This window comes from Cygnus olor, chromosome 2 (genome assembly GCF_009769625.2).
Source record: "Cygnus olor isolate bCygOlo1 chromosome 2, bCygOlo1.pri.v2, whole genome shotgun sequence".
NCBI lineage: Eukaryota > Metazoa > Chordata > Aves > Anseriformes > Anatidae > Cygnus > Cygnus olor.
Window position 1 is genome coordinate 7,419,715 of NC_049170.1, and position 13,301 is coordinate 7,433,015.

Here is a 13,301-nt window from a genome sequence, read left to right on the forward strand (position 1 = left end):
TATTTATAGCATGTTGCTTGGAATTAATGCCTTGACAAGTGACGGTACCGCTAACAGGACATCAGGGTCGGGTTTAATTATGACTATACCTGAGATTACCAAGCCAGATGCACCACACTAGGCCTGGCGCACAGATGAGGCAGCATCAGCCCCCGTAAGCATCAGTTTCAGCTTCAGTGTGACAGCGACATAGGACAGAATTTTAGGAAATGAATCCCGTCTGTCTTCCTCTCTTCTCCAGAAGAACAACCGCCTCTACCAGGTCTCCGTGGGGCAGTGCATGAAGGTGGTAGACCCGCTTAGCCACAAAGGGTATGTGACCATGGCCATCTGCGACGGGTCCCTGCCTCAGCAGTGGCATTTTGAGAGCTGAGCCAGCCAGCCCCGGAGCGTCGAGCCAAGACCAGGATCCCCTTCAGCCACCTGAGGTCACTCTGGAGGGCTTTGCGAGGAGCCCTTTGCTGCTACCCCCACCACAGCCATCGCAAGGACCCCGCAGAAACGTCCTGCTGCGAGGAGCTGCGCTGCGGGCACGAGGAGGGCCGGGCGGTCACCGGACCCGTGTCAGGCGCAGCAGGAACAGCGGCAGCCCTGCTGCAGACCCGATGCGGTCCCTTGGACTGTCCTGGATTATTGAACTGTTTTTAAGTAAGAGAAATTATTAGAGTGGTGTAATTTAAATCGTGAGATTTTAGCCTTGTGGATCTTTTGAATGACAGAAAGGAGTCATTTTTGAGTATTTCATGCGCAGTATCTCATTAATTTACATTTTTTTTAGTATGGTTTTACTGGCCAAATTATTTTACTTTACCTGGAAAATATTTTTATTCCCTTTTATCTTCTGAAAATTGTCATTTGCGGTATTTAAATTTAGTTCTTTTAATTTACAGTTTTAGGACATTTCATGTAGTTTAAATTCTTAGCTGTCATTCGTCACCTCATATTTAAAAAAAAAGAAGTAACTATTACAAAGTCTATTTTGATGACCCATGACAGTAGCTGCATTTAAAATAAAGTATCATTTTTTTATTAATCAGCATGGCTGTACTCTTTGTAGCCATCAGACCGGAAGGCACCAGGTAGGAGGCTGATGCAAACCAACATTCACACAATTGGGGTCTTCCCTTGTTTTCACTCCCTTTTTCTCCCAGATGGTTCTTTCTTGCTCTCCTTTGAAGGGTTTGACAGGTAATTTATTTTTTTTCTTCCTCTCCACTCCTCTGTTTCCTTCCCCAAGTTCCTTTATTTCACTAGTTACCTTTCCTTGCCGTCCTGCTTCAGCTCCAGATACTTCTTCAGCGTGTGCGGAAGCTGCTGCAGAAAAGCTCTTCTTACACACCGCATTTTTTTTTTTCTTAGCATGTGGCCTTATCCATCGTGCCAGAGCCGCCTGCCTTCCCCGGGAAGCACACAGTTCAAATGTCAGCAGCGCTGACAAAGCCTCGCCCTTTAACTCGGGCAGCAGAAACGTTTTCCAGGCACACAAATGCTCTGGCATCCTGTTACTGACATTTGGGCAGCGGGAGGCAAGTAATGACAATGTTGGAGTAATTACAGACCAAGCCTTCCTGCGGAGAGGACGGAGTCACCTGGGACAAATTGCATTGGGTCCTTCAGCGGGCAGCCACGAGGGGAGAAGACGTGCAAGAGAGAGACAACGAGCAGGTAAGAGCAGTCCCTTGCTGCTGTGCAGCTTTTTGCCTCGTTCAGCAGGAGCAGAAGCCGAGTCCCAGCGCAGGGAGGAAGCAGGTACCCAGCCTTTAGTAATAAACCTCAACAATCGGCTCAAGTGGATTTTCCTGCAGATAAATCACTGTAATGTAAGTCAGATGCCAGCCAGCTCCTTCCTACCCAGAAATGCCCCTGAAAGCAACCCCAGCCCCACAGTGGATGCATTTCAGGCCTGGACTGTGCCTCTCACCAAGTCCCTGGGGCCCTCGCAGCAGAGCCTGGAGTCTCGAGGCGGCTCCTGGTGCAGGTGGCCTCCAGCTGAGCCCTGGGAGCGAGGGCCGCACCCAAGCACCGACAGCTCCAGGTGGGTTTGTGCAGGACAGAGCGAGGCCTCTCGTTGCACAGATGCCTGTTTCCATGGGGACCTGGGCGATGTCCGTGCTGCTACAGCGGCTCCCAGCTGCAGGGCAGCTTTTCCTGCAGCCTGTGTCCTTTTTTTTTGCTGTCAGATTGGCTGTGCACTAGCCTGGCTCTGTCCTTTTTCTGTGCTGTTTAAAAAAAAAAAAAAAAAAAAAAAAAGAACCAAAGTCAAACCTCAGTCGGGCACAACAGATGTTTTATTTATTTATGGTCCGGATCTAGTGTCACAGTGACTTTTTGACCTTTTGCTGCTCTGTGAGGCAAGGTGGGGGCTGCTCTCAGAACCAGCTCAGCGCACGTGGTCTTCAGGCCTGCAGTAACAGATGAGTCTGTACCTTGATCAGCCGCTGAGCTGCAGCTGGTTTGCAGCTTAATATAAATCTTCTGCCTCCCTCTTGCTAGAAGTATGACTTATTTTTAACCCCACGCTTATTAGCTACATAAAACATTTTTAGCCTTTCCCTTTGAAGGCCAGGTACCCCTCGTTCCTCCAAGTGGCTTGTGGCTGCTCTTCTACCACGTGCAAAGCCAGATGCTGCGTGCAGGTGACATGACCCATCCCCACACTTGTGTTGAGCGCAAGGGCCTGGAGCCACGGCCAGAGCTGGGGGGGGGGGGGGGGAGCTGAAGCTGCCCACGAAGGGCTCCTGTCGCCCACTGCACTGCTGCAAGGCCCAAGGCAAAGGGGTGGTTTCAGGAACGAGGCGCCCCAGCAGCGCTTTGGGGTGCAGTGTCTCTGCAGTGAAAGGTTGCTGCTGGCCAAAGCCAGCTCTTGGTCAGTCACCGGCCTCCCTTGGTCAGATTTTGGTGATGCGCCTTTCTACGACCACCCGGCCCCACTCAGTTACGTGGTCGCTGCATGCGTTGCCTGTGACCGGGTGGAATTTAGTTTTCTTCCTATAGCTGAGTGACCGCCAACAGCTGACAGGGATTCGGCTGGGCAGGACGAGCAGGACACCACTCGGGCTGCTTGCGACCAGCTCCAGCTCAGAGGACGAAGGAGGAGAAGCCGAACACAAGGGAATGGCATCGCTTCCACTGCCTCCAGGGACGTGGCATCGCAGAGTAAAACCGAAGGTGCAGGGAGCGTGGGAGAGCAGGGGAACACCACGCACCCACCGCATTCGCCGCTGCTTCTCGCTGCTGGAAACAGACACCGAGATCCAGAAAAAACTAGAAGGCAGACACCCCGAATGAAAACAGGAGGGTAATAATTTATAGATGTAAAATATTTTTATTTGTAAATGCTGATCTTCTAAATCTGTTTCCACAAATTCCAAAACCCATAACACTCTGTATACTTCAAAAAATTCTTTTTTTTTTGTGTTGTTTTTGTTTTTTTGCCAACATTAGATACTATTATACAGAACAGAAAAAACTGTAGGACAAATACTGGTAGGATGTTGGAATATTGTACAAGAGAAGAAAAATATTCAAGAAACAATTTCATACAGCTATTTATCAAGAGAAAAATATATACAATTGATTTATTCTGTAAGATAAAAATACATCATGCCATATACATTACAAGTTCAGAACTGTATTACTGAATATACCAACAGTTTACAGTCCACTTTAATTGTGCACACAAAAAAAAAAACTTCATTTTTTTTTTTATATTTAGTCTGTGAAGTGTCAGTACCAGAATTTTAAGTACAAAATAAAAAGCTAACCTGGTTCAAAATGCTGATTAAATTTCTACAAGCAAACACAAAACAGTGTTTATTTTTTTTAAAGAAATGTAAACAAAAACAATCCATACAAACACATCTTTAAATTACATTTTCCAAAACCCTATTGCCAGCGTCCTGCAGCTGCAAGCACATTACATCTAATTTTTTTCCTTGTTTTCCTTTTAAGAAGGCTATCATATCAGACTTAAGCTCCAACTACATGATTCTATGCTGTTTACATGATTTAATGTAGGCTGAACAGTCACCTAATCTTGACTACTTTTGCTGAAGAAAAAACGATGTTCAGCCTCTATTTTGGGTGGTTTTAGCAGTTATTCACAGTTATCACAAATTTTAAGCACAAAAAACCTGACTTAAGAAATAGGGATGCAACAATATAATACAAATAAAATTAATCTAAATTACCCAAACATCTACAAAAGTCTTATTGGTAATATACACGCCCTGTACCAGGCTTAAGGTTTACTTAAAAAAATTCTAACAGACCACAGTTGAGACTGCTTGAAACATAAAAAACCCTCTCTCTTTAAATTGAGATTTTGGTTATTCCGTAATTGTAATCACATGTCTGTTAATACATGAGATCATATTGTAACATCCCTATTGACATTTTATAATAAGCACCCGAACTGCTGCAGAGTCTGGTAGCATTTGGTCAATAACTATTTTTATACTGTATTTTTTTTTTCTCAAAATATTTACACTTTTGTACAAAGTAACAGAGTTTGTTAGTTCTGCAGGTAACAGCAGCAGCTTGGCTTTCTTCTAACTTTCTTTTTAAAAATAGCTTCATTCACTTATTCAATAATAAATACAAAAAGGTTCTCTTATTTTACAGAAATCAAAAACTACAATAAACTGACTCATGGAATCAAGTATTTAAATGTATTTTAGTGCAAGTTATTTTTCCCTTAGCTCTATCCCTAAGGAAGTCGTTTCAGTACATTCCTTGTTCAGTGGTGTCTACTTTTATTTAAAATTTTTCTTTAATTAGAGGGCCTGCCCCTTTATCAAATAAGGCTGTGGCCAGCACTTTGGACTTCTCCCTTTCGCTGGTGATTTCAGTCTTACATTCATATATGCCCACCTGCACCTCCGCAGGTCAGCCATCAGTTCTTTGCCCAAGTTCAACAGTTTCTCCTTAGTGAGCTCAAAAACAAAAGTGCTGGACCATTCTGTTAATTCAGTTTAACCTCCACGTGTCTGGAAAGTTAGCTTCAGATTTTGCCGGCTTGCTTCTGGTGCTTGTTTTTCCTTTTTTTTTTTCTTCTTTTTTTTTTCTTTTTTAAATACTTGAGTGGAAATGTGTACTTCCAGAAGTGATTTTTTCTTCCCTTCAAAAAGGCAACAATTTTATGTCGACAAAATCAAAATGTGAATCACTTCTTCCTAGGGACAAGCAACCCTCAAAAGACAGCAAGGAATGCATTCTAGTTCATCCATTTTCGGCAGTTTACAGCTCCACAGTGACATGGAATCTTGTGCTGGTCATCTTCAAAATCAAACTTATAGTCATAGCAAAGCTGGAAAAAGATGCAGGAGAGAGGTTACAAAAAATGGATTTACTACATCTTCCCTTGTACCTACAGTTTAAATGCATCAAACATTGCACCTGTAGGAACTGGCAAGATTTAACATGGAAAAGGGGAAGGGAAATGTCAGTCTTCCCCACCACAGCATAAACAATTGGTGCTAGTGGCTGTAGGAATTGGGTAGATATCTAGAAATGGACATAAGTGGCAACAGTGATGTAAAAACAAAGGAGACAGCCCTACCTCCTCCCCTTTCTGAATTCTCCTGCTGGAGCTAATAATGATTTTGTGTCCTCTCTCAAAAGTTACCACCTCAGCCACGCAGTTAGGGGCACACGAATGGTTGATATACCTACAAAAACAGAGTTTGAAAAAGGTAACCTTTTAAGAAAATGCATCGTTTGAGACAAATCTAAACCAAACCTTAGAATGACCTTAGCTTCAGGGGTGCATTGACTTTCCAGATAAAATTATATTACTCTGTACTTGTTTCTTTACCTAGAAAATGCCAAAAAAAAATAAAATGTTAAAAAAAATCCACTTTCTTCACAGCTGCCATGAAATACAATCAAAGATGAGTAAAGCTAATGAAAAAGACGACATTATTTCAGTGGGATGGTCTAAAGACTGAACGTGCCAGCCTGCAGAGTAGAGGCCATTGAGAAAAGCACAAACTTGAGTCCCTCAGCAAGCGGCCCCCAAGGAAGGGGACAGGGACAGCTCTCCAGAACGAGGCCAGGGATCTCTCCAGAGCCACCCACCTTGCAGGACCTCCTGTCAAGGTAGCATCGATGACGTGGTCATTGTCAATGCGGAACATGTACACCCCGCGATTCTGGAAAGAAGAATTGAGAAAAAAGTAGATTTTAAATAATTGTCGATGATTAAAAGAAAGCAGCAACGTGGGTTATCTCCAAGTGCTCCGTAAACATGGTCAGACACCCACTGGCTCGCTGGGGACAGAGTGGTGATGCACACACCTCATCTGACAGTTGCATGCTACCATTAACCTCACTGATTTTTGAGGTATTGTATGGGTCATCAACACGCATCTGTCAAATTAGTATTTCCCTCCCAACAGTGTACTAATAGCTCGGGTTTCTTCAAGTGCTTTGCAAACGTGTATCAACTGTTACAATACTGCTACGTTACTCAAAGGAAATTGCTTTAAATTTAAAGTTCTCATTAAAAATTGAGGTCCTGACATCTCTCTAAAAGCTTTTTCTTTTTCCTCCAGGAATGAGAATATGCATTACCTGCCTGGCTAGGGTGCTGCAAGGTTTATTAAACATTTAAGTACTCTGGGGTCCTTTGATAAGAAAACTGTAGCCTCCTGTGGCTGTACTTCTAGCCTACTGCATTTAGAGCACAGCAGCACACAGAACTGAGGGGACCTGACTCCTGTTACCTGCTGCAGCCACGTCTCACATCTCTTCATGATCCACAAATTCATCCAACAAACAGCGAGCATTTGTCTTGCGATATGAATGATGGAATGGGGAAGGGGAAAGAAACAGTGAACAAACACCAGCCCGTACCTGAGATTCATAAAGCTTCTCTTTCCTGTTTGCTACCTCATTGCGGATAATAGTTCCGATATATTCAATGACCATAGTGTGCTTTTCAATGTCTCTAGCAGCATACAAGCCCAGGCCCTACAAAAAACACATAGTGATTTAGAATTTCATAATAAATTTACATTTACACTGCATTCCTCACCATGCCCCAAAACCATTCCTGCAGAAAATCACGTGAAAGAAATTTAAAACTAACCGGAAAGAATAAAATAGCAAAGAAAAGCAACTCATGTTGTAACAGTCCGGATGAAAAACTCAGGTTTACAGAAAAAATTTAAGATGCAATAGAACATACTTGGCTCCTGTCTAGGTGAGAAAGCAGGCTTCTCTTATACCTCTTATACCTTATGACTGATTGTGTGGAGATTACAAATTCACTGAAAAATAAAGTAGGCGCCTCACAAGAACGGAGAAACATAAGAGGAACACAATAGCACAGTTAAGTCCAACCTAAAACAAACAACAACCATGTTCACACACAGATATAATGAACTTTTTGCACAATAGTCTGTGGAGCAAAACCACAAACAATTACATGGAAATCGTAAGAAACCCATTTATGAATGCAGTCAAGTGTTGAACTCTCTGTGCTGTTTCATACCACTTTACTCAGCTTGGTCTGGGTATGTCATGCTTCTACTGCATATTCATGTATTCATTTTTACTATCTTTTTGAGAAATATGGACAAAACCACCTTGAAAGGAAGTAATGCATTTTTCTAGATGACAGTAACAAATTATTTTTTAAGGTATTTACAATAATTATTAAGAAATAGTGCTTGAGAGTCTTATGAAGTGATTTGCCACGTACAAATCGCCAAATTTTGGTACAGACTTGAAGTAATATTGCGATTGTTTTGTTACATTTTTAATATAAAACAAATATAAAAATAATTATATAATAATTATTTATATAAATACATCCAATTAGATTAAAATATAAATTATTTATATTAAAATTATTTATATTAAAATAAATGAAAAATATGTATGTAAAATATATGTATATAAAAATACAAAGTCTAAATACAAATTGGTGTAAGAATTTCCTCCGATGAGAACTGACCTGAATGCGAGAGCGAGCCAGATACACATTGGACTTCCATTCAGTTTTCATTTTTCGGTACTGAGAGGACTTGGAATGGACGAACTGCTTACTGTAAGGCGCATTCAGTTCTCCTGTAACTGTGCTCTGAAATGACTTCGATGTGCTGGTGCTATTCAAGGTGTGAGGCCTGTAGGAATTGGGCATATAACAGGAAAAAATACAAAACAAACTGAAGATTTCTCCGAAAACAGCCACAAAGCCAATTAAAAAATTCTTTTAGACGCACACACACTTAAAGCCAGCTAGCATAGACGACACAGCAATCCCGTTGATTTGGGCATGCACATACACAGCCAAAGACGACAGGGTTTGTAAGCAGCAGACGAAAGCACAAATAACCCTAAGCAGCCTATAAACCCTGGGCTGTACTATGTGAAATTAAAACAAAATACCTTAACACAAACCTCTTGACATGGGTACTCATTTTAGGCTCGGCACGGGCACAGCCCGTGGGGTTGATAGCAAGAGGAAGTTCCATTAAGGGGTTTCGGCCATAGCGGAAAGTGTAATTCTCACAGGCCTCAACCCCTGGAAGCTGCAAAAGAACAGACACAAAAAGAAAAGCCAAGTAATTATCAGTTCACAGCACGTAATGAGATGTTTCATTATCCACACTTCCTCCTGCTCCCTTTCTCATGTGTGTATGAGACAGCCAACAATTCTGGGTGATCCAGCAAGAGCTGTGATGGTGAAGACTCACCGATTCGGCAATCCTTGCCACCGCAGAGACTGTCAAACCAAAGAGGTCTTCACCCTTCAAGTAGCCAGGAAACAGCTGGAGCATTTCAGACTCTTTTCTAACAGAAGCAACAGGCTCCAAGATTTTATCCCACACACCTACACAACCATACGGGAAAGAATTACATGGATCAAAAAAATTAAAAGTCCACTGTACTGGTTTTAAAACTAACGCCTGAAGATAGCAGGAACCAGAAACTCATTCTGCAAAGGTGTTTTGTTGCTGTCAAGGCCAGCGTTTCAAAAGGGAAATGGGGAATGATCTGATGAGATACTATTTTGTCTTGAACGAATTCCAAAGCAGCATAATACTTCTGCGGTACCCTTCCTTGCTTCTCAGGAAGGGAGCGTTTAGTATTCGTAGCATGGAAACCTTCGGTTCTCTGACAGCAATAAACATTTCTCTCCAGGGAACCAGGGGGCTTTCTGAAGTTACAGAAGAGATTCTCCTTAGAAACCCTGCACGAGGTTGCTAAAAAGTTACCTATGTGTCCTTTTTCCATAAATGGATTACAGTCAGCACTCAGCTGTGTGGGGAACATTCTGCTGAGGTTTACCTGCATAGAGCAGGGCCAGGCGTATCAGCACCCACAGCACAAAGTGGTTAAAACCCAAAGCATTGCAGGTTCCCAAGACCTGCCATACGTTTATCCTCTAACGTGCTGTTCCTCACGCAGCAGAGTCAGTGCTCCCAGTCCTAAGAACAACTTGGGAACCTCGCTGTCCTTTTACTGCATATAAACCTCAGCACGACTGATTTGAAGACAAGTGTGTAGCAATATCATATTTAAACAAAGTCATTTTTCAGGAAAGAAAACTTGTACTAACGTTCTTACTATTGAATTTTAACCTCAGCTGAACCCGTAACAAATCGTCTCTTATTTGCAGCCTATATGGCTTCAGAGGTGTCCTCAGTCTTTAGAGTGTTAAATTAAAAATGGATCCCAGAAGCTCCCTCTAACATTGCAATGTCTGAATTAGAGCAGTGTCTGCAAAATTGGTTTGAAACATTTATCACACGTGATAAGTACCATTAGTAACAAACTGCAGACCACAAAAGTCATCACCTTTGTTGACAAAACTTACCTTTTGGTGTTGTGTCCATGAGAACCAGATCTTCGTGGCCTTGCTCCACAACCTTGATGACAAACAATGGAAGCCCGTCCTTCTCCTCGATCGAACAGAGATAGCGACAGCGCCTGTTAGCGTATCTCATGCTCCAGTACAACCTGCTGGCCTCATAGCCCACAGGGAAGAGCGCTTTCGAGGAGTGAAACGCCTGCATCTGCTGCGGCAGCAGCTGACCAACGGCGTGGAAAATCAGGCTCCCCACACGGAAAGTGTGGTCGCGTTCTCCTCGCTGCACGATGCTAGCGATCTGCCGCACCTCGTCGCGCTGCACGTAGACCCTCCTGAAGACTGCAAAGTAACTGAGTTCTTGCTCATGAGTTCCCTTTGGTTTGTGCATGGGGCAAAGCATGGTCTTGTCTTTAAAAAACATGCATTGTGCTTTAATGGCACAGGTAAAGTGATAAATATTGGTGCACCTTAACCTGTGACAACCGCTGGTGGCACCCATTTTGTGACAGAACATGCATTTCATCTGCAAGCCTCTCCGCAGTGCTAGTTCCACGTTTATTAAGGCACCAGCTTGTGTCTCGTAGACTTCTGTAGACCAAAGAGCACAGTTCAAATGGACCCAAAGGTCTAAATCCAGGTTCAGAAGCCTTGCTGGTCCATCAGTTAATCCATCACCTTCCTCGTGACAGAAGCAACATTTTCTGTAGTCTTTAAGCACAGGATCTGGTTTAAGGGTTGTGCCCAACTTTTTGAGAAATTCATCTATTTCTTCTTCACAAGGAGGTTTGAATGATCCTTTAGGAATCACAATCTGAATGCTCCATTTCTTCCACTTCATTCCTTTCCATTTCTTACTTGGAGGCCGACAGTCATCAAGACTACTGTGTATTGCTTTTAACCTAGGTTTTAGTTTCACCGTTACCTTAAGCTCGTCCGGTTTCGCCTCTACCTTGGCTGCTTCGAATGCAGGGGGGAACATGATTGGGGGTGACGATGGTGGAGACGCTTTTTCCTGCAACTGAGGCAGACAATGGACATCCAAGGTGGAGATGTTGTTGCTGTACTGATGGAATGCTTTGGGTGGCCTCTCCTTCATCGGTGAGTGCGGCAAAGATGGAACCGACTCCTGGTAAAACAACAGAAAACTCTTAAGAAAAAAATCCCAAACCATTACGCGTGTCTTGAAAACTTTCAGGTCAGAACTGAACTGAAGAGGCTACTCTGAATGCCTAAAATCGTGATGCAGCGACAGAGAAAGATGGAAATTACCTTCACCTGTTTTATCCCAGCTTGTGCTGGGATACAGAGCACTGAAGCTCCCCCAGTTAACCCAGAACACAGCATCCTTTAAAACTTCCCAGGAAAAGCAAATAATCCTGCGTACAGCTTTTGAATGAAACACTACTCAAATGCTCTAGAGGTAATTGAGGGATTTACATTTTAGGTATTTTCAGAGTTCTGTTATGACACAAAATAACCGAAAATATGGGTCACAGAATTAATTCAAAGAACAAGAAACTTGTTACTTGCTAGAAGGGGAAGACTGGGAATTAATGCCACATATTTTTCCTGGAAACAAGTGACAAGGAAATTCCTGTACAGCTCTGCATTAGTCATATACCTTGAGGTCTTAACTATTCGGTTACAGTAAACAAGAATTAAACCTACAGAGATTTATTAAAAAAAAAGGAGAACAAGAACAAGGGAAGTTTAAATTAAAAGTGCCTAATGTGGTTTGTGTGATTAATCTTGAAAGAATAAATGAAAGGATTAAGAGTCTGAATGTGACATGTAATTAACTTAATTATGTATGTGGCGACACACTTGTCCAAGCACGTGGACGTAAACATTTTTATCTCCTTATCCAGTATTTTGTTGTTTCTTTTGAAAAAATAATTTAGATGCATCTGAAGGAAGGCGGCATATTCTACAGTAAGCATATGACTATGTGAGAAGTCACTAATTAGGTAATGCTTGAAGCATGTTGCCCATTCTGTCCACTGGTTTAGGAAAAAATGTGGGTTTGAACTACCCAAAAGTAGAAACCAAGCTAGTTAAAAGTACTTGAACGTTTTTATCTATGAGAAAATAAACATCACGATTATTTAGTCCTGAGTGAAGACTATTTCATTTAAATGATTAAATGGATAAATGTAAGTGTTCTTGTAAGATTTCAGTACGTTATTATTAAGCATAATTTGAGAATGTACTCAAAGGCCTACTAACCTCACAGTGGCACCACCTTCAACCTTACAGATTTAACCCATTATATTCATTCGAAGCTGAAAGCACCCAGGCATAGCAAGAAACAAGGCCCTGTGCAAAAGTGCTGAGTGTCTCCAAGTTGGTGTATATCCCTAATAGCGTTGGCAGGTAGAGAACTTAAGCATCCTATTTTGGACATTCATCCTATCCCCCACCTGGGAAAAATCCATGGCCTAAGTTCAATTTAAGTTAAACAAGTTTTTAAGAAACTAGTTTTCCAATAATTACAAGCTAATTTTCCTTGTCACTGTCAGTCAGCAGACTCTTTATTTTTTTCTTTATTATTGATTATTATTAAATTATTATTTTTATTATTTTTATTATTTATTTATTATAATATATAATATATATAAATATAATATACAATAACATAATATATAACATATAATAATAAATAATAAATTATAGTTTAATTATTAAATTTTAATTTGATTTTTAAATTTTAATTATTAAATTTTAATAATAATAAATAATATATAATATACTGTATAATAATATATAATATAATAAATATAATTATATATAAATATATAATTTATTTATTATTATTAATAATTTCTTTATTATTTTTTCTTTATTATTGTGTTGGTAATTAATGCTTTAAAATGGCAACTTCACCCAAGTAAAGTAACTGAAGAAGATTATTTTTTCAGTTGCATTAAGAAAATACAGATGTTTTTGCAAACTTGCCATTCAGTTGTTTGCATAGGTGTAAGACTTTTACTGTACATAAGCCAAATCAAAACACAGAAAATAACTCTTAAAGAGGTATGTGTGGTTTCTAACAATGCCCAGACAACTTTAACCCATAGACTACTTTTCTGAGATTGCATCTTCAAAGCCTGCGAGGACAGCACAAGATGGCTAGTGTTCTGACCTGCAACTCTGTTAGACAGAAGGCTCTGCAAATATGAATGTTATTTCACACTGATGGTTCAGAATTTCAGTGTCTGATTCCCCGCCCCATTTCTGTTTTTCAAAAAATAGCTGCAGTAATCTCTGCTCGCTAGCATTTACCAGCATTTGATACTTACTTTGTTCTCAGAGTTTTTTGCCTGCACAGCTGCTGAATAAAGAACAAAGCAGTTGTTGCTACAGAATACAACGTCCTTCATTTTATCAGGCCCTTCTTGGGAATCCTGGGGATCAAACATGGAAGATTATCAGAAGTGCATTTTAATACCATTCTTCACATACTAAGTGCAATGAAACGAGT

The 13,301-nt window shown here is 41.2% G+C and overlaps 2 protein-coding genes across 15 annotated transcripts in view; one reads left to right on the forward strand and one right to left on the reverse strand.

Moving 5' to 3' along the window:
- Positions 1-1,030, forward strand: part of GALNT11 (polypeptide N-acetylgalactosaminyltransferase 11) — a 45,483-nt gene extending 44,453 nt beyond the window's left edge. For all 4 annotated transcript variants that reach the window (XM_040546218.1, XM_040546219.1, XM_040546221.1 and 1 more), the window contains exon 12: positions 242-1,030. In XM_040546218.1, the coding sequence (XP_040402152.1) occupies positions 242-373 (132 nt within the window). In that variant the 3' untranslated portion in view covers positions 374-1,030. The remainder of the gene's footprint in view (positions 1-241) is intronic.
- A 2,282-nt stretch (positions 1,031-3,312) lies between these two features.
- The window catches only part of KMT2C (lysine methyltransferase 2C), a 199,753-nt gene continuing 189,764 nt past the window's right edge, over positions 3,313-13,301 (reverse strand). For 8 of the 11 annotated variants that reach the window (XM_040546215.1, XM_040546210.1, XM_040546209.1 and 5 more), the window contains 9 exons: positions 13,120-13,224; positions 9,827-10,946; positions 8,703-8,839; positions 8,395-8,537; positions 7,961-8,129; positions 6,856-6,972; positions 6,079-6,152; positions 5,561-5,669; positions 3,313-5,308 (listed from right to left, as the gene is read on the reverse strand). In XM_040546215.1, coding sequence (XP_040402149.1) covers positions 5,216-5,308; positions 5,561-5,669; positions 6,079-6,152; positions 6,856-6,972; positions 7,961-8,129; positions 8,395-8,537; positions 8,703-8,839; positions 9,827-10,946; positions 13,120-13,224 — 2,067 coding nt within the window. In that variant the 3' untranslated portion in view covers positions 3,313-5,215. The remainder of the gene's footprint in view (positions 5,309-5,560; positions 5,670-6,078; positions 6,153-6,855; positions 6,973-7,960; positions 8,130-8,394; positions 8,538-8,702; positions 8,840-9,826; positions 10,947-13,119; positions 13,225-13,301) is intronic. The other 3 variants (XM_040546212.1, XM_040546213.1, XM_040546211.1) reach the window with 1 other exon arrangement.